The sequence below is a fragment of the Anas acuta genome, chromosome 22 (genome assembly GCF_963932015.1).
Source record: "Anas acuta chromosome 22, bAnaAcu1.1, whole genome shotgun sequence".
Lineage (NCBI taxonomy): Eukaryota > Metazoa > Chordata > Aves > Anseriformes > Anatidae > Anas > Anas acuta.
In genome coordinates this window covers 1,846,690-1,872,335 of record NC_089000.1, presented here as the reverse complement: position 1 = coordinate 1,872,335, position 25,646 = coordinate 1,846,690, and the positions used below count along the sequence as shown (strand labels likewise).

Here is a 25,646-nt window from a genome sequence, read left to right as displayed (position 1 = left end):
TCCCTTCTGTCATGGGAGATGTCTATTTACATCGTGTGCTATATGGGCAGGACATACCAGGGATGGGAGGAAAAAAAAAATAAGTCCTCAAGAGCCATCGCAATTGCTAGAAAGCCATGCTAAGTAAAACGGTGAAGACCTCTTGAATCAGAAGAAGCGCAGTAGGCTGCATGCTAACAAATATTTACAAGGGCTGAGGTAAATGTAAAACAGAAGGCAACACTCGGACCAGTGACTTGCCAAGGTAATAAAGAGCTTTAAATATTTGTGACCCATTCCCAGACGCTGGAATCAAAACGTTCTCCCACAGAAGAAGGGTGAAAAAACAATCAACCTGAAACACAAGCTCTGAGCCAGCTGCCATGTGCATCTGTTTAATTTGCCTACTATACCAGGGAAATTTCAAACTTGATCTGCTCCAAGACTCAAAGCTACAAGAGACAACAGTGGCTAACTAAGTCTGCCACAAGGTTGGGATTTGCCCTTTTCTATCCTGCCTTTTTAGAGAGGACAAAATTCCAATTTTAAAGGGCAACTGTACAAACAGGACATAAGAGTATTTATATTCCTCTCCAAACACCGGCACAAGCAGCAGGGGTTGAGTGGGTGATTTATGAGGTGGGAATGCTTCTTTGAACTGTATGTTAGATGGGGGCTGCCTTTCAAGAGTGGAGAGCAACATACAACGGCTGTCTTTTCTGAAGAGCTCTGAGAGAGGCTTTACCCAGGTGGTCACAGCTGCTAGGTACTCAAATTGAAGTCCTCTCCTTCCATTCTCTCTCTCCCTCTCACTCACATACAAAGTCAACACACCAGAGAAGGCCATTTTTGTTTTATTTATTTCCCAGAAGAGCTCTTCCTTGAACTTTCCAGACATACAATACAAAACAAGGAACAGAACGTTGTTTTGTGCATGGAAACAGTTTGTTGGAGTATAAAGAGTTACTGGTGATCATTACTGAAGAATGTTGGCTTATTCCAGGGGCACTTCAGTATTCCTGAGGAATAATCATTGATTTCTCCTTCCTTCCCACTGGGATAGTCTTAGCCATTAGTCACTGTTCCTGTAAAGCAAGAAGGCTTATATTATTAAAAAGCCATTTGGGTTCCTCACATGGAAGGCGCTGCACAATGTAGAGCAAGCCACTGAGCTTTGTAACATTTCCAGAAGGCAGGCTAACATTTTCATCCTTTGCTAGACTGAGAAGTTAGGTAGTTATTTTCATACCAGAAACATGCCATGTTTTCATGCATATAAGCCTCTGTTATGGTCAACTTGGTACTTCAAAAAAAAATATTGTTCAAGTTAACTATTCACAGATTGAATAGAATACAGAAATCAAAACCACAAAGGGCAGGAGGAAATGTTCCAACTGCTGAACCTCTGGTGCTGTTGTACATTGATATAATCAACATTGTTATCAACGTATAATTTTTTGTAGTAAATATAGACCAAATACCTGAAAAGTATGATACTTGGCATTTTGCAAAGATGTCTAGGTCATGTAATTCTTGGCTATCCGGTTTTAAGCCTTGGAAAAATTGCTAAATGTTGTTTTTAACTTCATCTGAAGTCATGGCAAAATCCATTTGATCAAATGACTTAAAGCCCTCAATCTTATGACCAAAAATTATAATTTTACTGCATTTTAAGTAGTCTTGCTCTAGATGACTGGTTCTTGTATTGGTTTCATGATCATTTTACTAATCCAAAGGACAAGCAGTGAGATGATCCAAGTAACAGCCAAAATGGGTGCAAAGTCACTTTGTAGTCTCCTGATTATTTGATATTATGAGGGTCCTTCATCCTCTCTCATTCTCACTTGGGACTCACAATCAACAAATTGAAGAATCAAGAATCCAAACTGGATAAAGCCCCATGTAACCTGGTCTAACCTCACAGCTGACCCTGTTTGAAGTTAGATTAGGTGACCTCCTGAAGTCCCTTCCAACTTGAGTTATCCTGTGATCCCATGAATGTGACAGGTTCAGAAAACTACGAATAATTTCATTCAAGCCGATCCATGTTACACTTTTCTCTCTCTTAACAAAGCTGATTTTCTTGCAGAATCTCACATTTTGAGAAGGTAGCATTTGAACAAAAACTCAGTTTGGAAAGGAAGTTCTATAGACTTCAGTTACAACAGTATTTTCTAGGAAAAAACAGATGAGTGATAATGCAACAATATTTTCCATGCTCCTAACCAACAGAAATGAAATAATTTTGTTATAATAACCCTGGAGCCATTATATGTGACACAACACTTTGGAGAGAATTAATGACATTAACTGTTAGATGGCTTCATCTGCATCTTCCCTCTCTCAGCATGTTCAGCCTCTGTGTGCCAGAGAAAGCTAGTGGAGACAGCGTGCTGGAAACTGTCTAGTCTTGTGCCATGCAGGCAGCTGTGCTTCTTCTGTGAAGTGTCCTGTCCTTTCAATTACCTCATGCTCCAAAGGACCACCCTCGCTCCAGAGCACAGATTAAGTCCTTAATCCAAACAAAACCCCTTACTAGGCTGACCTGAAAGTCAGTTTTCTGTTACTCAACATTTTAAGTAACAAGCATCTTTGAATGAACAACACTTTCTCAGAATATGTGAACAGGGCATTCTCCCTTCGCATGAAGCCACAGACATTTCACTCCAGTTTCTTTCTGGGGACATAAATTGGAGCAATATCCTCTGGATGGCATGCAAAGCTAATGCATTTTTGACATGAACATATCTGGCCAGGAAAGTTATACACGGACTTTTGATTCTGGAACACCACTGGGCCGTAGCTGGCAAAGTTGTATCAGTTGGATCTAAGCCACAGTTGCTTTATTTCACCATCCAAAGTATTTTATTCTAAAGTAGTCAAGTAATCGTTCAAGAATCTTTCAAGAATCTTGTTCTTGTTTCCTTTTTTTTTTTTTTTTTTTTAACAGGCAGCTGGAGATGATCACAAAAAGGTTTGTCTGGTAAGATTCCAGAAGGCTGGCAAAAGCTCATCTGCCAAGTCAATCTGCAGAGGACTGGACTCAACTTTCACCTCTAGATGTGTCAGGAAAAAGCCTAAAATACTTTCAGGCCTTCTTCGTTAAGCAGAAAAGTGACACAACATCAACTTTTGCATTCTGTTTACTTCTCATGAAGAACTCCTGACGGAACATCTTACCTTGGTACTTTCTGAGGCACTCAAATAACTACAATATCCTGGTGGGTGCCTCTACACTGCTATCACTGAAGTGCTTTTAGCAGTATACGGTTTTGCAGATCCAAAACATTGCTCCCTCCCTTACTTATTTTTAAAAGATCCCACAACAATAAATTACAACAAAAACAGTCCCAACTTTTACATGTGAAGAAATAGACAGAATATTAATGAAGTCAGTTTCTGGATTTAGCGTATCATGAGCGCATTGTCAGTAGCTTGTGAGTAAAGAAATGGTTCCTACTAATTAATCTATTTTAAAAATATTAATATTAATCTGTTTTAAAATATTTAAGCTCCATGTGATCAGTGATAACAATGAGGTCATTTAAATTATTATCTTCAAAACTATTTGTGTACATTGTCTTCAGAATAATTATTACATTATGATCCAGCAAAACAAGCCACAAGAACTTCCAAATGATTGTTTTCAAGCTGCAAAAAGGTCAAAGATCTGCTTCCACAGGCAGATCTACTTCAACAGGCAGATCTACTTGACTTCCACTTGCTCCCTAGCCGATCTCTTTCGAAGTCTGAAGACAATCGTACTGTCAGTTTGGTTTTTCAGCTTTTCTAAGATCTATTTTTATACATATGTTCTCACATTGTGGGAAAATCTACCTACAGGATCTGCTAAACTAATTTTATCTGTCCGGTCTAATAAATTTACTGTTAACATGCCAGATATTAAGAATTTCTGATGAGCAAGGGAAGCACCCCTGCTACAGCAGCACAAGTTTCTTCTAACAAGTAAGACAAGTAGACATTTAAATGGTGTCTAGGTATACTATTTAGTGATAACTTAAACATACTTACTGAGTAACAATAAGTGGTCCCCATACTTACCTTTACAAATTTACCATGGAGAAGATATGGAGACTGGAAGTCGTGCTGACAATTGGAATAAGCCATTCCTAACCCCATCCCCGACCCAAACGCAATAGGCCATGTCTTTCCTGTGGGGAAGGCAAGCAGAGAGGAAAAAGTAAAATTGAGAAAAGCAATTTATTTCACATGACAGTGACAGCCTTGTTATATAAACACCAAGAAAGAATATATTACTGGAAGATGCACATAAGGCATTTTTAGTTCTATGAGTATCCAAAAATCTGCTAAAAAAAGACCACTTCAGAAAAACAGTAAGACATCATATTTAGAATTTAATGGAGCGCAAATGCTGAATTCAAGATATTACCGAAAATTATTCTGTTAGCAAGGCATAACTAGAGAAGAACTTAAAACCATTTTAAAACCCTGGCAGGACTGGCATAAACTGATGTCTAGACAAATGGCTCCAGTAATTTGGCACAGCGTTTCCTGCAATTCCAGAAGTTGACTGAGCACAGTAGGAGCTTAGAGAGATGTCACATATAACAACCCTGTTACCCAACAGTTAAAACCTTAGGTAACTCCATTTCAACTGGGAAAAAAAACACATGACCAATAGTGAAAGAGTTGGTTTAACAAACTGATTAAATTTTAACATACCTCCAAAATTTCTTGGTTTTAAACTGCAGCTATATTAGACAAAAGTTATGAAACCAAAAAGCCAAGATTACTGAAATACACTTACTTTTGAAGAAGATGACTGAGAAAACAATTCCTAATCCGAATCCAGCACCTGTAAGAATAAATTCAGCGAGTGACGACTAAGATAATGCAAAGAAATAAAAAATGATTTAGTTCATTACAGTAACTCTTTGTTCCAACTCAGGAATAACAGACTGCATGTTATTTCAATACACCAAACAAAAACGTTCTTTAATGCAATTCTGAAACAAAGAATTCTTACTTTCATCAATAATTGAAAGCAGCTATTCTTACTTTCTTCAATAATTGCAAGCAGCTAATTCAAATTAGAATCCCAACATATACAAGAACTTCATTATCAGGAAGAGCTGGGAAACAAACTAGACTCTAATCCCAGGGAAAGTTACTGAATTTCTGTCACCATCCACAATGTGGAATTAAGATTTATTTAGCTCATTGTCAGTAAATGAGAAACACCAAAATGAAAACTTAGTGTCCTTGAGCTTGAGATTTTGCAGATTAATATCTTATTGTATTGCGTTTATCTCACTACTTTAACTACTTCAATGTGTGTCCTGAGGGCAGCAAAACTTTGATGCTTTGTGTTACTCTATACCTTGCAAAAGAAAGCTCCGGGCTGCTTATCTTTCACATCCACAACATTCATTATGGAGCATATTTAAACGAATTAGGAATGAATGACTTTCACATCCTTATACTATATATAGAAATAACTGCAGCAGAAGAAAAAAACGTATCCAGCACCATTAAAAAATTCATCTGGCATATTTAAAAATAATTTTTGCTTTCCTTGGAAGGTGTGCAATGATTTTTTGCAAGAACTCAGGCAAGTCTGCAAAATTCCTCTCAAAACCCAATAAATATGAAAGTGAAAAGTCTGAGTTCAGTGGCTAAATTTGACCCCTAATTATATCCGCTAAAGACAAGCATTTTAGATAAGGTGCAGAAGTAAAGAAGTTTTTTTTAAAAAAACAACAGCCGTGCATATGCTCACTGAAAAAATACCTAATGGTTTCAGGTTTATTTTGCAGCAAACTAATCCTGCCAGGGTGAGGGCTTCTCTGCTTTTAATACAAATCTAACTTAAGTATTGCTACTTATGTTAATGAGAAGACATTACTTTTTTTTGCTTTAAATAGTCTTAAAAGCATGTAATCCTTAGCAATGCATTCAACAGGAGCTTAAATAAAAATTTAATAAAATTAAATAAATAAATGGGTTGAGTCCAGAACAATGCTAAAGAATCCTATACCATCTTGATCCATATGAATAAAGTTGTGTGGTTTTTTTTTTTTGTTTTTTTAAAGTTTCCTTTTGTTCCTTAAACTTTTCCTTCCAAAACGTATACTAGCAGTAGTTCCTGCTGAGGCACAGATTATTGAAACAATACTCTAGCAATGCACTACCTAGCAAATGAACAAAGCAGCCCATGCTTTTCGTTGATTAAAAACCCTTAACTATTAGAAGTAATGACTATATGAATAAACCCTCTTACATTTACTCTTGCATTAGGACCTCACTACCATATTTACTGAGTTGGAAATCAGAGTTGCTTTTGAAACCTCTTTGCATTTTACTACACATTTTCATTAGCTCCAACTGCGATAGAAGTAACTACTTTCCCAGGTCATTACAGCTCTGGAGCAGGCTTACAGAACACGCGATTGCAGGAAAGAACTCTGCTTGCCTGCCAAGCGGTCCTGAAAGAACTCCCCCACTTTTTAGAAACCGAGCATTTCACAGAAGGTCAGGTTTTCCCTCTAATCATTTGCACAGCTCAACTCAGGGCAAGTCTCAGCTCTTCGGATATCTGGTCAGAGCTTCATGCTATTTCAGCAATTCAGACAGCAAGAGATGCAATGCTTGTAGAACCTTGTATAAACAGCTAACTACTCACGCTGAATCGCTGACCAGCATTTATACTCAACTGGAAGAGACATCACGCATTACGAGGAGCAGCAGTTCCTCTGTGCTAATTCCTCCACCCCCCTCCCCAGGCAGAGCCTTCCTTCTGTACCTTTGCTAGAAGACAGCTGGTGCTGGCTCTAGCAGAATGTTTATGCTATTAAGGATAATTACTATCTTCGAGAATTCATCCAACAGACAACTGTTTGGCCCTCTGACCTGCCTCCCTCCGACAGTCTCTTCCTACCATACATAGTTGTGCTGACTTTTTGATTCGGGTGTTGCGCTGTTGGGCTGAATATGACTTTCTGGTGGTAATTACCTTCCGTTCAACAGCACCAGGTGTTGTTTGCACTGCCTGGTTCAGAAGGCCTGCCCTGCACAATACCGGTCCTGCACTTCCAGACAGAGAGCAGATCTCCTCTGTCAATCCAAACAGTTCAGCTAATCAATGAGAAATGATTTATAGGATGACAAATTTTGCACCACCTCAATGCAGAGCCCAAGCAGTTTCTAACGTCATCACATATTCCAGTCACTATTACCAGTCAAACCCACGTTCTTCTTACCACTGTGGTGGTAAACTGCTTACTCTTTTCTTTTTTTTTTTTTCAAGACAAGAAAAATGCACTGCAGAAGCAGCTGTAGTTAATAGTTTCTTTCCATCTACATCTTGTATTTGCTTCACCTCCTTTAGATATGAGAATTACACCCTCATTGTAATGGCTCTACACATAGGCCATCAATGCTGTTTCCTGTTGGCCATAAGGGAAGATACAGGATGCACATAAAGGTGAAAAATCCGTTACTTCTGCCAACTGCAAATCAACACAAGCCTAAAATAAAACCCAGGTCTTCCCCACACTTACATCCAGCACCACTGTTGAGCAGAGAGCTCACCATGCCTGACTTGCTAGGACAGAAAGGCATGTTCTTCCTAGGAAAGCTTTTTTCTGAAGTAGCAGTAAGCCAGGTTCTACGGAAGAGATTCCTCTTTTTCATGAAAATGCAAAGCATCTGTTTTGGATGCTATCACTCCACCCTGTTGCAGAAGGAAGGGGAGTACAGTGGCTGAAGATTTCAAAAAAGATGATGGCAAGTTAGCCAGGGCCTTGCTTTAGGTAACAAAAGCATCACAAAGAAATAAGCAAGGAGGTCTAACAGCTAATTTTTTCTTTTGTTTGTTTTCTGCACAAGAAGGAAACTTGAGAAAAAGCCAGAAAAGAAGTACATTAGTGTGCTTGACCCCAAAGGCAGGTTCATTTATTTTCTTGCCGAGAAACAGGCAAGAATCTACGCTGGACACTGCAGCTGATAGCATCACACCTACCAGCCAGGAGTGCCCAGGTCTGCCTCATCACATAGTACATGCTTATGTAACATTTGCTCTTTTCTTGGTTAGTTTAAACCAGAAGCTTGAGCTACACTTCAGTTCTTAGCCCACCTGGTTAAGAATCTATTTCTGTGGACAGTTTGTCACTCATCTTCATTCCGCTAGAAAGCAGTTGTGGTTATGCGGTCATTTCCTGTGTCTCCAAGACCAAGGGGAGCTGAACCGCCTTTCCCTGGAAGCGCAGTAATGCGTTTCACTTTAATTCTGTATAAAGTTACACCAGAGATAAACAATGGCAGAGCTGCTGATGAGTTTTACAGGTTTGAGTTCTCACATGCTCAATTTCCTTTTAAAGAGGCAACATGTTGCTTCAAAGAGCCTCCCACCTGACCAGGGGACACTCAGTCTGCAGCTGTTTCTGCTAAAGATCAGCACCTCTAGGCCAGGCTTTAACTTCATAACAATAAAACATGAAAGGTTTACCTTACAATAAAAACAAATGAACATGGAAAAGCTAAGGGCTCGAGCCACACTGGGCACATTTTCCCTCCCTTTCTTGCATGACAGACTCTTTGGAGGAAAAGGCCACAGGAAAGGGTACAACACATTTTTCACCTCCTCTGACAGCTTAAAATGTTTAACTAGAAAAACAGCCTCTTCCACCCCACATCTATCAATTCAGTTTAAACTCATTTACAGTCAGAGTCACCAGGGGACAGGCCAGTTCTGCTGACATCTTACTCCCCCTCCCTGGCCATATGTAGTGGTGCAGCCACGTGGAATTGGCATTAGGCAGGAAGCCTGGTCTCAGAAAATTCTCATTCTACTTTTTTGGCTCATGCACCTTCCAAGAACAACATCACGGTACCTCCAATCAATCTAACACAGAGGAGCACGTGCCACATACCCAACAGGACATCATAAAAGTGTCTCGTCAAGAAACACAGATCTTCCAGATAGACTCCTGTCCCTGAAGAACATCTGGGAAAAGCTATTCCTATAAATCTAATCAACAGCCCCCCCCCCGGGCAGTAAAACGACACGATTCTTTCCTGGGCTACCCGCTAGCTCCAGGCCAAAGCGGCTCTTAAGACTGCCACACCTAGATATGCTTCTCTTCAGTACCTTGAAGCTTCAGACAGAAAGACTGAAATATGTTTGTTGACATCTGGCACGTTGCTATAGCAGCTGGAAGTATTTTTTTAATTACTTAGTAGTTTCCTTTTCGTCATCAGATGGTTTTCCTCTCCCATTCCTTACTCACCAACACAAAACACAGAGCTTCAGCCTCCTCTCCTTCACGTTGTTATTCTACAGTTAAAAATAAGTGATAAAAAAAAAAAAGGAAGAAGCAACTGCTGGAAGATGGCTTCTTGCTCTAACAAAGTAATAACCGCTCTGCATAGACTAGGCTCTCTGAAAGGTGTCAAGGCCTTGTCTTAACAAAGAAGACTTCTCAACTAGAAGGACTCTGGTAGGATCAAGACAATCTCTGGAGCTCTGTTCTTTTCTCTCTGGGGACACTGACAGCAACAGCTTTGAGGCTTAACAGGCAGATCTCATCTGCAGGCCCGAGCATTAGCTCTGTACAGCACCAGAATGTGCTTTAAATAAATACGAAAAATCAAGGTATTCAAAACAGACAACCCTCCAAGTATCCCTTCCTTCCTGTTGTAGGGTGCCACATCCTGCCCTTCTCACCCCCCAAAACAACTCTTTGACAAGATACAAAGATAACCTTTGTATAAAAACGGTGTGGAGAGTCTTCTTCATAAACCAGGGTCTTCATAGGGCAGCACTTAGCATTATTAGAAATCTGAGACCATGCAGCCACTTCTTTACCAAGAGAATTAATTTTAAGCAGACTGTTAGCTAGGTCTTTCGCAGCAGGAGTCAGATTTTCTTCAAACACCAACCTCCAAGCTTTTGCTCTCATCTCCCCCGTTGTGCAGACTGTTTACGTAACAGACAGAAAAACGACCGAGGACACTGGAAGAAAACATAGTGAAACTATACACCGAATACTTGAAGAAGAGGCAGGAAAATGTCTGTTTGGTTTTCTTGTAGCATTTGACTGTAGTAACCCCGAATTCTTGGAATGACAGAATAAAAATACCCCGATACCTGTGCAATACAAAGATCCCAATATGTTTTCAGGGGCCACTTCCACCCGTTAGTGCTCCTGCAGCTCAACCACTGCCCAAACCTTAGATAAACAGCAGCACTTCTGCACGTGGATGCGGGAAGCGTCATGTTTAGCCCACTAAGCAGTTACAGCCACATGGTTTCACAGCCAGACCACAAACTCTTCATCCCCACACTGGTGGATGAGCTGGTGAGACAAGAGGGTACAGGCCTTTCCTCCCTCCCTCTTTTAAAAGAATAAAGGGAAACAGAGCGGAAGCAGCTCTTTGAATAATTTGGCCAGCACAATGAAGGATCTTGTTAATACTGCATCAAGCTTTTACACAAAATCAGGATTGTACTCTCTTTTGAAGCATGTAGGTAAGAAATCAGGAGAATACTCCTAACACGGAGGATAAAACTCCAGCAGAACACCCTACCTTGGCTTACTACACCACAAGATTCAACCAGTGAAAACAATAATATTGCTAGAACAGGAAGTTTTACCCAACACTTCTACACTTAAGGCTTTGGCAAACCTAACAGTCGTGCTTCTTCACACCCACCCAATGTAGGTTGACCATTACTGATGTCTGCTGGCACAGCTAAGAAACAGGGACAAGGCAGCGCAAGAAGCGTAATGATGGCATCCCAACTAGAAGTGTTACAGAAAGAAGCCTGCATTACTCTCAAATCTCTCTGTCAGTTTATTTTCATCAAGGATATACCAGCAGCCCTGATTTAGACAGAACTCAGTGTGACACAAAGAGCAAGGAGTTCTTCCTTGTCTCGTGGAGCAAACAAGTGGCTCAGGACACCACCTGCCTGCTGTCCCCTTTCGTCAGGCAGCGATATCTATCGCATGCCATCTCCCAGGGGTGGCCCAGCTGGCATCTTACCAGCGCAGCACTACCGTGGAGGACAAGGAAGTTGGTGTGCTTTGAATTCAGATGGCTGCAGTATGACATGAATGTCGCAGCTCTTCCTTTGGGTTTCCTCACACTCCAGCAGCGCTGCGGGAACCAGCTGGAGCGAGGCACAAGGAAGGCTTCCCCCAGGCACCAGCCAGGATGAACAGCAGGACACAGTCCAGCTACGGGAACAGAGACCAAGATTCCTAAAGACATCACTGCTGCATTTCTTCTTCTTCCAGGAGAAGATTAGAGCCCCTTACTTTGTAGGCAGGCTCTCCGTACAATTTTGCTAACAGAACTAGTGAATATCCCTGTTCTCAGAATGCTATTTGTGCACCTCTTCCAAACGAGACCTTTTTCATTGCTGTATCACCTCGCCACACAGCCTAAGGCACGCGCAGCCAGCATTTATACTAACTGGTTTGCTACAAGACACAATGAGTAGAACTGGACCTTCTTCTATACAACAAAGGAAAATAACTTGGGGGCTACAAACAAAGGCCACATAATAACGCAGTTGTGCACTCATGTAATATTTGTGTTCTCCAGCATTAAAAACAAAAACCCAAATGCAGAGCATGTCTTTTGTCCTGGTAGCTAAGCCTGGATGGTTATGTTAGGATCGCCAAGCAAAAAAACACTTCAAAAGAGGAATTTCAGGATTTTTGTATATTTAGAGAAAGTCTAATCCAGTTTTCAGAAAATATAATCAAGTTTTATCATTATATAGACTGACTTTATCCTATTCATAACCATGTGAAGGATTATTTAAAAATACTGACATCGCAATCCATACAATGATTCCTTCTGAAGAATTCAATCTGTGGAATGACACAAACAATACAATTTCACCCTTGCCATTAATAGAAACAGCTATTCAAGCAGGCAAGATGATGCAAGCCAGAAGAAGTCATGGAACAGTTACAGCAGAATTGAAAGTGCCTTTTTTTTCCTTAAAAAAAAAAAATCCTATTAAATGGGAATTAAAAGCATTTTATTTTCAGATGTCAAAACAGAGGATTAGAGGAAAACGAACATTACTACACAGAGTTATTTACAAGCTTCCAGGCTGAGTTTTGGTAAAATACAGACATATTAAAACATTTGTCTCCTGCAAAAAAATGAACTTCAGCACAGCAACTGAACAAACAAATGCAGAAAAAGCAGCATTCCTCGATTACCTTTCAGTAACAGGTAAATTACATTTGAACCATGTAAAAAACTACAATGGTTTCAAAATAAAACAAGACACAGGTACACACAGATTTACCCTCCCCTTTCACACACATACTCTTTGCTCTGGAAACAATGTATTATAGTTATTTGCCCAAAATTATAGCTTCACAGGAAAAAAAAAAAAAAAGCAACTCCACCAACTCCACCAATCTTTGAGGAGTTACTGTCTTTACAAAGAGGCATGAATTATTGCTCAGTTAAAAAAAAAAAAAAAGAAAAACAAACAGATCAAGCACAAACAGAATACCAAAGAAAACAACAAAACCAACAACACAAACCAAAAACCACCAAGAAGCTTTAAACAGAGCTTGAAGTTAGTAGGACAGAAGAAGTGCACAATACTATTTCCTTCTGAATCCTTTCTCCACGGGGCTTTAGTGATAACAAGAGTAAGGAAAAATCGGTTATGACAGCACAGTGCAGGATGTTTATAAAGCTTTTCATATTGAGAAGAAAAAGAAAGCCAGTGGAGTTTGATTCTCCTTCTCCACATATGAAACAACTTTTCTGATGAGAAAGAAAAGTCAGTTATCACTGAGGAAGATGGAATGGAAGTTATTTCAGTGAGGGCACAGGTGAATGAGTCTGGAGACCCGTGCAAAGCCAAAGCTGGTAGGATCCGGTCAGCCCATCAGAGAACCACTCAGTCAGCCAAGAAAGCACAAGGCAGACCAGTGTTTTGTGCCCAGTGGCTACAGCTAGATTTAGAAAGGGAAGAAAAATACCTACACTTACACTCATCATTAGCAAAACAAACAAGCAATGGCAGGCCCATTAAAAAAAACATTAACACAAACTCCCTTTAACAATGTTTGGACACTTCCTGCAGGCTACAGCGGTGTATAATATCTAGTTCTGAAATTAAACACTGTCTTAACAAGACATGACATCTTCTGCTTTCACCAGGAGACAGACAGACTTTTAATACTGAAGTACAAGACGCACACAGGTAGTGACTGAGAGGTCAAAAATATAATACTGGATTTCAAAAGATACCACTGAAGATAAATAATTATTTTGGACATTTGAATGGAAGGGGATGCCCAACTAAACCATTACGGTGTAAATACAAACGACAGAGCCAAATGCATGCAGACTTGCTCAAGCAACTGCAGTAGAAAGCCTGACAGCCTAACACAAAATAAGGCAGGCTGGGTGTCCCCAGCTATTATTTAAAAACAAACATTGCTAATAAAGTCATACCAATAGCTGCTACTTCCCCTTCTCACTCCCCTCTGTTCCCTGAATCCCTTCATCCTGCAACTTCATTTGGCAGGGTTTTGTCTCTACAGTTCTCACAGACAACTGAAAACTGTCACGCATGCAAGGCTTCAGAAATTCAGCACCTTCCTTTAGTGACAGTGTCTGAAATGAGACAATGCAAGGCTAATTGTGATGTTTGCTCTTCCCCCAAACTTTGGGGGAAGATATTTCTTGCAACAGTGCTCAGAAAAAATGCAATGGAGCAGACAGGAATGAAGCTGTGGCCACCAAAAGATGCTTGCACACTCAGCAGTCTGCCAACAGTTTGCCCAGCTAGGCCACCAAGTCCTGTCACATCGAAAGACCACCATCACCCTCACTTAGTGCCTACAGGCACCTCCCTGGGCTGCCACAATTTGCATCCTCACAGAGAGTCCGGTTGTTGTCGACACCATGAAGAAGGTTCCTTTAGTTATGAGATCAATCGTAAAAGCACACAGATCACAAAAATCCATTGCACGCGAGGAGAAATACAAGTCCTAGGCCATTGTGCTGCATCTAGTGCTGAAGTTAAAAAATCAAAGAGCTGCAGGCCACACACCCTTTTTGGGCAATTACTGAAAAACGAATTTTACTCAGGTCTCTATTCAATGCCATCGTGCAGCTAACAGTGGGAATCCTTGGACGAGAGCACTAGTGCAGAAAGCCTACATGCATTTTCTTTCCTCCATCACTGCTTTAGGATGGAAGAAAGCCCCAAGTGACAATAAATGCCTTGGTGATAAGACACGCCGCATCATAACCCAGTCAGAACCCACTTCTTTCAGCCTCCCTGAGAGGCTTTCCCTGTACAGGAACCCTACATGTACATGTACAGCTGCAGCACAGCGCGAGTTCTTGTTTATAATTTGGCATACTTAATATTTTATGATAAAGCAACTAATGCTATGGAAACATAAACATATCTGGGTATGTTTGTCAGACAAACCTGAATAGAATTTCATAAGACAAAACATTGCTCCGGAACACTTGACACTTTTCAAAGGTCTGTTATAAACAATGGAAGTTTCAGTTTACACAAAATTATTAAACATCTTTTCTAATGGAAAAGTATTAGGCAACTAAAACCCAGAGTTTCTCATCAGCTTTCAAGCATAAAGCCACTCCAGCAAAAAATAATAAACATTCACATTTCTCAGCCATTGTTTATCCTTCCAAAAAAGGCTTCTACACCATCAAGGTACTCACACCTTTTATATTAGGCACTTTGCTTCTTGTTCCATATGTTGTATTTAAAGATCTGCGTATGAACACTCATCTCACAAAGCCACAACCTCGCTGCAGTCAGTCTGCCAGCCCATCACGTGGAGAGCACTGAGCCACACACAAACACAACTCCGATCACTCACAAAACTCCCAGGTCAAAGTCAAACGTTACGAATGGTTTGCTGCACACATGAAGCACAAACAAACACGGAATAAAATCAACAGAGCTGTCTTTGTACTTAAAGAAAAGCCACAACTGGCTGCAGAGCTGGGAGAGCAGACAGGAAGCTTCTCAATGTCAAAGTGTGCACACTGTACTATGCAACACGTGCCAGAGCTCTCAGCTAGTCACGCTGAGCATTGCTTTTAATAAACACAGCCCACCTCGCACACCGAGGGATGGGAACAGCCCTGCACAAACGCCTTTCGAAACCCAAGTCGCTGTCACGGAGCCAGACGAGATTATGGCAGGGAAGGACCCGGCGATACCGAGCGGGGCCCATCCACTCCGGGCAGGAGGCATCCCTCCGGCTGCGGTGCTCAGCACAGAGCGGGATTTCTCCCCACACACCGCTCACCTTCACCACAGGCAGCGAGCAGAGCCCAGCCCCGACCCCCACCGGCGCCCCGCGGGTCAGACGGGGCCAAGCCCGAGGAGAGGAGCCCAGGAGGGACCGGGGGAGCCGTGCCCGCCTCCAAGGTCACCTTGCCGGTCACCGGGCCGCGGGACCTCCCCCCTCGGCGCCTCACGAGCCCTGAGAGCGACGAAGCCGCCGCGGGGGCCTAGGCCAGGCCCGGGAGCGCCGGGGGGGCTCCGGCCGCGGCAGGGCCCTCAGGCACCCAGCACGGCCGCGCCGCGGGACGTGCCGTGAGGCGGCCCCCACAGGCTCCGAGCCGCCCGGAGGGCCTCCGCCGCTCCTCCCCGGGCCCTCCCCTTGAGGCCGGCCGCTCCCCGCCCGTACCCAGCTTGACGGCGGAGTCCGCCAGGCACCGGTCCCACTTCCTGCCCAGCTCGCCCTCCGACGCCATCTTGGCCGTCCCCTCCCACCTCAGGCCTCGCCTCCTCCTCCTCCGCCTCAGGACACCTCTCGCGAGATCTGCCGCCGCGGGTAAAGGGCGGCCAGGCAAACATCGCGAGATTTCGCTCGCCCCGCCCGTTCCCCTGGTTACCGGCGGCAGGGCCCGGCCGAACGAGGCCGCCCCGCGCCTCAGGGCCCCGCCCTGCAGCCCCGGGCCCCGTCCCCTCAGCGAGGGTTTGCTCCTTTGCCAACCTGGGCCCTAAGTGTGAAAAAAAACAGCAAACACCAGAAATTGAAATGGTTTCACATAAGCACAGAATCATCTAGGTTGGAAGAGACCTCCAAGATCACCCAGTCCAACCTCTGACCTAACACAAACAGTCCCCACTAAACCATATCCCCGAGCTCTACATCTAAACGTCTCTTAAAAACCTCCAGGGATGGTGACTCCACCACTTCCCTGGGCAGCCCACCCCAATGCCCAACAACCCTTTCAGTAAAGTTCTTCCTAATATCCAACCCAAACCTCCCCTGGCACAACTTAAGCCCATTCCCCCTCGTCCTGTTGCCATTACTAGGGTAAGGAGTGGGAGGATATATTAGTATAATGTTAATACAATGGAGTAGAGAGGGTGAATTATGGATTTAAACAAATCATGGGTGTTTGGCACAGCCTGAAGTGGGCTGCGGTGTTGAACCAGGAATGTAAGTGTGAATAGTTTCAAATTTACTGTAGTGAATTTTATATTGCAAATGTGTAGGCTTTCTGAAAGTCTTTTTCTAGAAGCCTTATGGAAAAATCACAGGGTGTTTTTCAGGTCATAATATCCCCCTTCACACTTGGTAAGGCAATTTTTAACCATTTGCTTATTTTGATTTTTTCGCACTTTGACAGTTTTCTTTATCAGGTTGGAGAGGAGGAGGCTATACTGCTCTATAAAACTCAAAGTTCTTTAAAAAGTAAGTTAAAGATGAAACCAACAAATGAAAGCCTGAACTTTCAAAAGTTTGGTGAAAATTTCCTGAAGTTATTTATTACTGTTTGTGCTCTTTGGTTTGTCGTAGGGGCAAAACTGTTTTTGAACTAGAGCAACTATGAAGGCTTAGGTTTAGCTCAACTCCTTCACAAATCACTAAACATTCAGAATTAGCTATTATTGAGTTAACAATCTGAATAGCTTTTTAATTTATTTTTAATGAAGTTTTTGGAAGGCACGTGGTTAAACTAATCCACGTAAGGTTTAAAAGCTTTCACTGAAGAAGCCAGTTCTTGTTCCTCTGTAAAGGGAGCCTCCTTTTCTTCTCTTCCCCATCCAGTGTGCTCAAAACTACTTTGCATTTGTGTCCAGTCAGTATCAGAAATAGAGCCATGCATTGTGTTTCATATAAAAATACCAACGGGATCAAGCACTTTTTTCCCTGACAAGATAAAGCAGTGTTTCCTGAAACTGCTGATCCAATGGTACATCGCAGTGTGCCAGCTCTACCCTCCCATTTTCAAGCACTCTCAGCTCTGGAAATTATAATTATCAGAAGATACTTGAAGCCTCCAGGTAAGTCTTTAATTTTTCCCCAAATTAAATTCCAGAACTTGGTATTTTAAAAACAACCCAGAAATATGGTCTTCTCTTTGGCAAAACCAAATAACCAGCACAGTCCCTGTGTAATTTCACTTCACACTTACTCATTTTCAGACTTTTAGAGTCACTGGAAAGTGCTGTTTCTTCAGGGATGAAGGAAGTGATGGTGAGCAGTTGGACTATAAGGTGCTTTATAAAAGGTCACGTTGCTGTGTAATGGGTCTCAATGTGTATGACAGCTTTGTGTCAGGAACCTGATGCTCTAAATCCCTTTGAAGGATATGGAATAGTTCAGTGTAATTGTTTTGGATGTCCAGTTTCCTTCTGTGAAATCTGTCTGCTTCTTTTAAATCCCAGAGTCACTGAGTGATCAGAGGGGGCTCTGGAAAGCGTTACCCATTAATGATCTAGAGCATATTCTCTGTACCCCTTCTCCCCCACCCACTCCAGGGAAAAATTAAGGCAGGAGGGAATGTGTCCAAAGACAGCCTTTTCTCTCCATTGCTATAGTTACTTGGCAATTAGACTCTCTCAGTTTAATATTGAGTATTTATTATTGTATGACTCCAAGGTGATGTTTAGAACATGCGGTTTTGAAAAACCTGCTTTGCATTTCACAGCCTGCTGTGAGCTGTCCCTGGGTTCCTTCCCTTCCTTCTTCCCTCATGCTCTCCGCCCCTTGCTTTCCAGTCTTTTTGTCAGCATTGTAAATATATATATGGAAAAAACAGAGGAGGCTGGGCAATGAAAGAAGCCAGAAAGCTTCAAAAATCCCTACCATTCTCTGGTGGAAATCAAACTGTAGCAGGTTCAGGCCTTCAGTCACCACTTGACTTAATCGTATACCTTGCTAGAGTTGTGTATTAAATTAACAGGATTGCTCACAGGCTAAATGCTAGGCATTCACTGCTGCTTAGTTATTAAGCAGATAATCGTCAAAGAATGAAGAGCCCGAATTGGGAATCCAAGATGAATCGGGACTGCTGCTGTTGTCCAAAGTCGCATTTCCCTGGTGCCCTGGGGAAGAAGCCACGCAGAGAGCATGAAGAGGGCACAGTCCCTGCGTGTACCCAAGGTGAGGAGTTTCCCCGGCACTGCAGCAGACAGAACTTGCAGCCCCCTGCACACATCACGCTGCTTTCTTTTAACTATTTGTCCCAGCTTCTGCATAGTGCAGTATAGGATGAATTCACCGTCACCACAATAGTTTCTATTATAAAATTTTAAAGCGAATTTCCTTAAAATCCTGATCCTTCCCCAGGATGAGGATATCGCCTCTTACTCTGACGCTAGGCATGTTTTCAAAGAATCCCATAGCACCTTTCCTGTCAGTTCCCCATTGTGCATTGATGTGCTCCTGATCTCCTCTTTTCCAAAGAATACACATGTAAGTTCTTGCATATTTTTAAAATAACATGAATCTCCTTCCACACACATTTTTTTTTCTGCCAAGAGCAGCAGTAATCTGCATAGGAAGACAGCAGTGTAGGAGTTATCTGCTTGAAATGGTTGACACAGCCTGAGTAGTGGGTCCCCACTTCACTGTCTGCTCTTTCAGAACACTTCTTTTATGTCTGAGAGAGAATCAGACCCAGGCAGGAAACTTCTCCTCTCAGCCACCACTCCAGTTCATTTATTTTTTCTCACACTTAAGCATCCATATCTGCTGGCAAACGCTGGTTTTATTTTCCTCTCTGAAAGCCTCCTTGCTACAACAAAAACAAGTCTAAACCTGAAGTCTGAGGAAAAAGAAACCCCTTCCCAGCAGGACTTTGCCTTAAAATGGGAAGAGTGCCAGAGGCTCCATTAAATCTACTTTGCTGTTATTGATTTTATGTGGAAAGCAGTCAGATACTGAGGGGATGAACAATAGTCTAAGGGCTGAGGTAGGCTTTCATTAGGAAATGCAGCTTGTGATGCAGAGCGAAGTATCATTCAGCCTTTTCCTAGTGATCGCATGCACATTAATAAGCAAGTCCATTTTGTGTCTGTGCTAATGTAATTTCATGGCAGTTTTGCAAAGCTGATGTAATGTTACATGCAGTGGTGTGGTACTGCTGGTTACGGTTGTCAGGTATGGCTGATTGAAGTGGAACTTTGAAAAATTGAACAATATGTGTCACAGCTTGTTCTGCTAATTCTGCTTTAAGCTGCTTTTGCTGGGAATACGAAGTTTGCCTAAAAAACCTGTGGAGGAAAGCACTTACGTGGAAAGAGTGGTCTGTGCTTTTGTGAACTGCTGTGCTTTGTCTGTCTCCAGTACAGGCATCAACACCACTATGACACTTCCCATCTTCATTTGATGTCTAGAATTTTGTGATCCATTTTTTAGGTCAGTGGTGGAAATAGGAAAAGAACCAATGTGCCGTATTGATAGAGGTTTTCTAACATATAAACCCTTCAGAGTACTACTTCTTAGCTCTTTAAGTATGTTTTTCCATTCATCTGTGTTACTGGTTAATTCTATACAGATTCTAACTTGTGAACCATGACTGCTGTATTAAGAAGGAATCCAGGTCCTTCCAATTCTTTTGGCTGGTACATTAGCAAGCTTCCAATGAAGTGCAACGTGTCAAGGAAAGAGTAAAGGAATGGAAAATTTGGTTTCTTTACGGTGCATTTGATCAGCTTCTCCTTGCTTCTTTTTTAATGACAGGCTGCAAACATTATTTCTACAGTTGATGACCAAGTTTGACAAGAATGTTCTCAATACTCTCTTTGCTCAGGCTGAGACACTTTGAAACATCCTATATCAAGCTTTCTTTACTTACAATATGAAGTTAAAAGAGCAGTCACCAGCACAGAACTAAACAGCATCCCTGGATATACAGCTAAGAGAAATGTAGTGAAAAACAATGATCCCAGTAATCCTGCAGTCCACTCTTCTGGACTGATACTTAAAGAAAGCCTCACGGTCTGTTTCTGAACAGGCACTGCTGGATTTTGTCATGTGAGGTTTCAGGTAGGTCTCAGTCACATTTGCCCATTTGTATCACACATTTTGTGAAACACAACTGGATAAAATCTATGGGATATGGAAACTGTGGCTGCAAACAACTCCAGGGCATATCGAGAGATTGCTCTCAAAAGGTGGGCAGGTACTTCTGGACCAAAAGAAAGCAATTGTTATTAGTGGATGAGGATGTTACTTCATAAGTTAAAAAAAAATATTAAAAAAATCATTCTCTTATGTCTGAGGTATGGTCAAAAACTGCAGAGATGTGACTTTTTAACAGGGTGATGGTAAATGACCTCTCTGTGCATATTGGCTTCAGCTGAGTGACCCCGTCTGCACCTCAGATTGTGAAAGAGGGCAATGAAAAATGACTTGGTCTCACCTATTCAGGCAAAAGGCATAAAATTAAAGAAAAAGCTCAAAGTTGGATAAATCTTGTGCCTCTAACAATATGTGTGCTTGAGTGACATGTAACCTTTAATTTTTCTGCCATTAATGTGACAAAGCTGCACTGGCGGTAGAGTGTGTAATTTTTGCCAGTATATGGACATTTTAGGCTTGCTGTCTTTTCCGTTCATCAAATGAGCAGGTAGGCGGCAGATCTGCTTGGGTGCTAGTAAAGTGAAAAATCTCATTTTGGAGCCTGTTTTCAGCATTCTTTGTATGGGAGGAGGAGTGCTTCAAACCAGATGGACAGTGTGTTGGTTTTTATTAAACACCGTATTTTGATTTACTCATCAACTCCTGCAGTGAATGAGAAACCTCTCAAAACCTTTATACTCTAGAGTACCCTCATCAAAATTGCCTTGGAATTAGAATGGGACGGAGTTTTGTTTTTTTTTTTTTTGTGTGTGTGCTATTTTGACAGTGTGTTTGGAGATCTCCATAGTGAGAACTATCTGTGGCTTGAATATGTAATACCAAACTGTTGGGTAGTGTTGTAGGTATCTTTTTCCTATATTAGTTTCCAAGAAACGCTCAGTTTTCAGCCTCAAATCAAGTGATGCTGCTGGTTTACTGACTCTGACTAATAAAACCCAGCCAGCTAAACTGTACCATTGCTAGAAGAAGAGACTCTTTCAACAGTAAATTCAATTTATGAGAACTTCTAATAAAAGTTTACATGTCTTTCAAGTGCCACAAGCTGGGCAAGAAAGAAAATGGGAAATCTGACCCCCCCCCCCCCAAAAAAAAAAAAAAAAAAGCCCGAGATGTCTTTTTCTTTAATAGAAAAATGAATATTAGATTATTAGATGAAGTCTTAAAGTTTTCTCTAGGTTGTTGTTTCTGAGTATGTTCTCAGTCATCTTTGGTCCAGGCTAAATACTGGAATAAAGAAAATAAACAGCATTTCACCATGCATGCAACGTATGCAGAAGGATAAAATAAACATATCATGTTAGACCTCAAATACTCCATGAAGTTCTGGCTAAATGTGAAAAGTACTCTGTAATGCTAATAAGAAGTATTTATCCTTTTGCTTCCTTGAACATAATCAAACATACAGGGAAAGCATATGTATTTTATAGTTGCTGATTGCAAGATCAAAAGCCTTGTTATTAATTGCACATGAATCTGATGTTGTAGGGCTGTTAAGCCATCAACTAACATAATTGTTTGCTTCCTTTGTTTATAGGCCCTCATTTTGAAGATGCACAATGCCTACCACTAAGCTGCCCTCTTTTCTCTTTAGGTGGACGATTCCATGCTGGGAGGTGTGGGAATGCCTGCGGTGCAGCTAGCACCATCTCCCAGCACCAAGATTCATGGCATGGCTCCCACTCAGAGACTGCATTGGCTTTATTTGGTGACAGTGCCTCCAGGAATTGCACCAGAAGGTAGGATGGCTACAACTCTAGTCATATATGTAAAGCCTTCTGCCTGCTGAGATCCGCTCCACACTGCAAATTGCAGGCTACCAGAAGAGCCTGGTCCTACATTTAATAAACAAACAAATAAAAAAATTCCCTTAAGCATGTCCTGCTATAAACAATCAAAGCAAGCAGCTGGTCCTCATTTGAAAAGATGTTACATCAATTTCAAAAGGAATCTGCAGATCTTCATAATGCAAATATTTTTGGGAAAACAAAAAGCAGCTGTTTATTCTTCTTTATACCTATTAGCAGGAAAACAAAATCCAGGATGCTTGTATTTCTTCTTTTAAGAAAAACATCCTCTTGGCGTCAACGTTCATTTGGATCTCAAAACGTTTAAAATATACTACGACTGCATAATTGTGCTTTTGCTCTGTTTCTTCATCAAGCAGCTAGAAATGCTTTTTGTTCATAGCTGTGAGAGCTGTTAACTAAAAGCAAAACAATCATTGAGTCGTTTGCGTGAGTTTTGTGACAAAAGACGTGAAGTTTAGAACACACATTTTCAATTGTATCAATTCTGTCCTCCCAGACCCTGCCTCAAGGAAAACACGTGCATCAGATGTGTGGACCCCTGTAAAAGGAATGAATAATCTATCATGTAATGAAAAAACTGCTTTTTCTTAATTACTGTTGGTAATTACTCTCAGGAAACATAAGGACTGAAGGATCTGGGGATTGCAAAATACAAAGCACTTCAGATTGCTACATATTACAAACTGGCTTCAAGGAAGTTGGGCTGCCTAGTATTGGCGAATAATTGAATTTGGAGACTGTAGAGCAGGAAATGCCTTTTGAGGTCATGTGGCTTCTCTACTAGACATTGGCAAGATTTCCCATCCTAGGGTTTATTTGGTAGTGTTTTTTGATGGTTTTTATGTGCTTTTGAGGGCTTTTATGTGCTTTTGTTTCCCTGTGAAGTAACATAACTCCTGTTTTTCCTGACATTATTAGAATCATAGAAACACAAGGTTGGAAAGGACCTACAAGATCATCTAGTCCAACCATCCTCCTATCACCAATACTACACACTGAGCTATTAAATCATATCTCATAGCACTTCATCCAGGCACTTCTTGAACACTATGAGGGATGGTGACTCCACCGCTTTCCTTGGCAGGCTGTTCCAGTCCCTGACCACTCTTTGAGAGAAAAAGTTTTTCCTGATACGTAATCTAAATCTCCCTTGGCACAACTTGAGGCCATTTCCTCGAGTCCTGTCATTAGTTATCTGGGAGACGAGGATGACCCTCTCCTCATCACAACCTCCCTTCAGGAAGCTGTGGAGTGCAGTGACGTATCCTCTGAGCCTCCTCTTCTCCAGACTAAACAACCCCAGCTCCCTCAGCCGCTCCTCATAAGACTTGTGCTCCAAACCCCTCACCAGTTTTGTTGCCCTTCTCTGGACACATTCCAGGGCCTCGGTGTCTTCTTGTAGTGAGAGGCCCAAAGCTGAACACAGCACTCAAGGTGCAGCTTCACCAGAGCTGAGTAGAGGGCAATGATCACCTCCCTGCTCCTGCTGGCTGCGCTATTTCTAATACAGGCCAGGATGCTGTTGGCCTTCTTGGCCAGCTGGGGACATTGCCAGCTCGTGTTCAGCCGAATATCAACGCTCCCAGGTCCCTTTCCTCTCCTCAGTATTCTAGCCACTCTGCCCAAAGCTGATATCATTGCGTGGGGTTATTGTGGCCCAAATGCAGGACCTGGCACTTGGCCTTGTTGAACCTCATCCCATTTGCCTCAGCCCAGCAGTCCAACCTATCCAGATCCCTCCGAAGGGCCACCCTGCCCTCAGGCAGATGGACACTACCTCTCAACTTGGGGTCATCTGCAGACTTACTGAGGGTACACTCAATCCCCTCATCTAGGTCATCAATAAAGACATTAAACAAGATAGACCCCAGTACCAACCCCTGGGGGACACCACTTGGAACGGGACGCCAGCTGGATTCAACTCCATTAACCACAACCCGCTGGGCAAATCCTTCTACTGCTTTCTATCCATTGCTTCACGTATTAATTTTGTTCCTCTACTGAAAAGACCAGAGGTTTAAAAATGACAAGAACAATGAGAAAAAAAGCAAAAGCAGGCAAAGGTTAACTAAAAAAAAATCAGTGACAGCAGATTGCCAGTCATCAACACACCAACAGTGCAAACTGACCTCTATAACAGTTACGCCGTGACACAGGCTAGTAGCTCACGCTAGCTGCCGTAACGGAATGCAAACAGCTGAGCAGTAATTTCCTGGGAAATTAGCTCGTTGGTTTAGAAACTGGAAGTTGCAGCTGGTTTGCCCTCATAAGTAAAATGAGCGTGGTCAGAGTTGTCAGGTCTTGGAAGGTCCTGTTTGGTATCTGATAGCTACTACAATTACAAGTCAATCCACAAACGTCTGTGATAATGTCTGAGAGGGAAGTCAGGGCTTGGCCGTGGTTGTCTCCTGGTGGATGGATGTACCACAAAACATAACAGCAAAGCAGATCCCTCAAGAATACATCCTTTCAGTCACAATTGCACACATGCTGTGGAGTTTCAACCGTTTCCAGGAAGAATGCATCAGAGTAGGAAGCAGTGTGCGACTCCCCCTGACAACATTTCCAGTTTCTACAGCAAACTGAGGAAAGCAAATGGAACAGCAGCAGGGCTTTTGGCTCACGAGGGCCAAGTCCGCAATGCAGGAGCCAGGGAGCACCAGCAGAGGGTTCTTGGGATGCTGGCACCAAGCCTGTTGGTGTGATGCAGGCCAAAGTATTTTTCCCAAAGAGTAGCAGAGGAACGTGGTGCCACATACTACCTGAGATGTTCTCCCAGGTTAATTAAGGAGGCTGCATCTGTTAAATGCACATGTCCTGACTGGGGAGTGTAAGTATTGAGTCTGGCATCGGGATCATTTTTATCTGAGATCACTGAAATGTCAATGAGCATATTAGGAAAAAAAAAAAAAAAAAAAAAAAAAAGAAGTTTATTTCTTCCTGGAACAGCTGAGAAAAGCAAACATGTTTTATTTGTGCATACACCCAGATTTGCTGATTTTTATCTCGCGTTTGCGATCGGTAACACAGCCGCCCGATTCCTGAAGTCACCAAAATGTGTAAGCACCTGCTTACCTTCCAGCAGGCACCTACACGCTTTGCCGAATCGAAGGCTCAGCTCCCACAGGAGGCCGAACACCCGCCGCTCAGACAAACCAGCGATGCCGCTCGGTACCCAGCGGCCGGCCGGTCCTCCCCAGCGCTTGGGGGGTAAGGAAACCGAGGTGCGAGCAGCATCACGAGCCACACCACGGGACGAGGGCGAAGCCTGCGAGGTGGCAGCGCTGACACCCCCCGAAGCGCTCTGCCTGCACCCCGAGGGCGGCTGCGGGGCTGCGGGGCTGAAACCGCGAGGGTCGGCGCGCCGGCGCGCCATCACGCGCCAGCCCCGCCCACCTCCGCCCTCCGCCACCGCTGATTGGCTGCCTCCTCGCGGCCTCTTTCCCGCGCTGCC

The 25,646-nt window shown here is 42.5% G+C and overlaps 1 protein-coding gene across 2 annotated transcripts; it reads right to left on the bottom strand.

The window, feature by feature from the left end:
• Positions 1–817: 817 nt before the first annotated feature.
• Positions 818–25,583, bottom strand: MICOS10 (mitochondrial contact site and cristae organizing system subunit 10). Of its 2 annotated transcripts, none has more exons than XM_068658950.1 (4): positions 25,268–25,583; positions 4,769–4,816; positions 4,042–4,151; positions 818–1,064 (listed from the first exon to the last, which is right to left on the bottom strand). In XM_068658950.1, exons 1-4 carry the CDS (start codon positions 25,566–25,568, stop codon positions 1,056–1,058), a joined length of 468 nt encoding a protein of 155 aa, XP_068515051.1. In that variant the 5' UTR covers positions 25,569–25,583; the 3' UTR covers positions 818–1,055. The 2 variants fall into 2 exon arrangements, with proteins under 2 accessions (XP_068515051.1, XP_068515052.1); XM_068658951.1 differs by lacking the exon at positions 25,268–25,583 and adding an exon at positions 15,690–15,827.
• Positions 25,584–25,646: the final 63 nt, after the last annotated feature.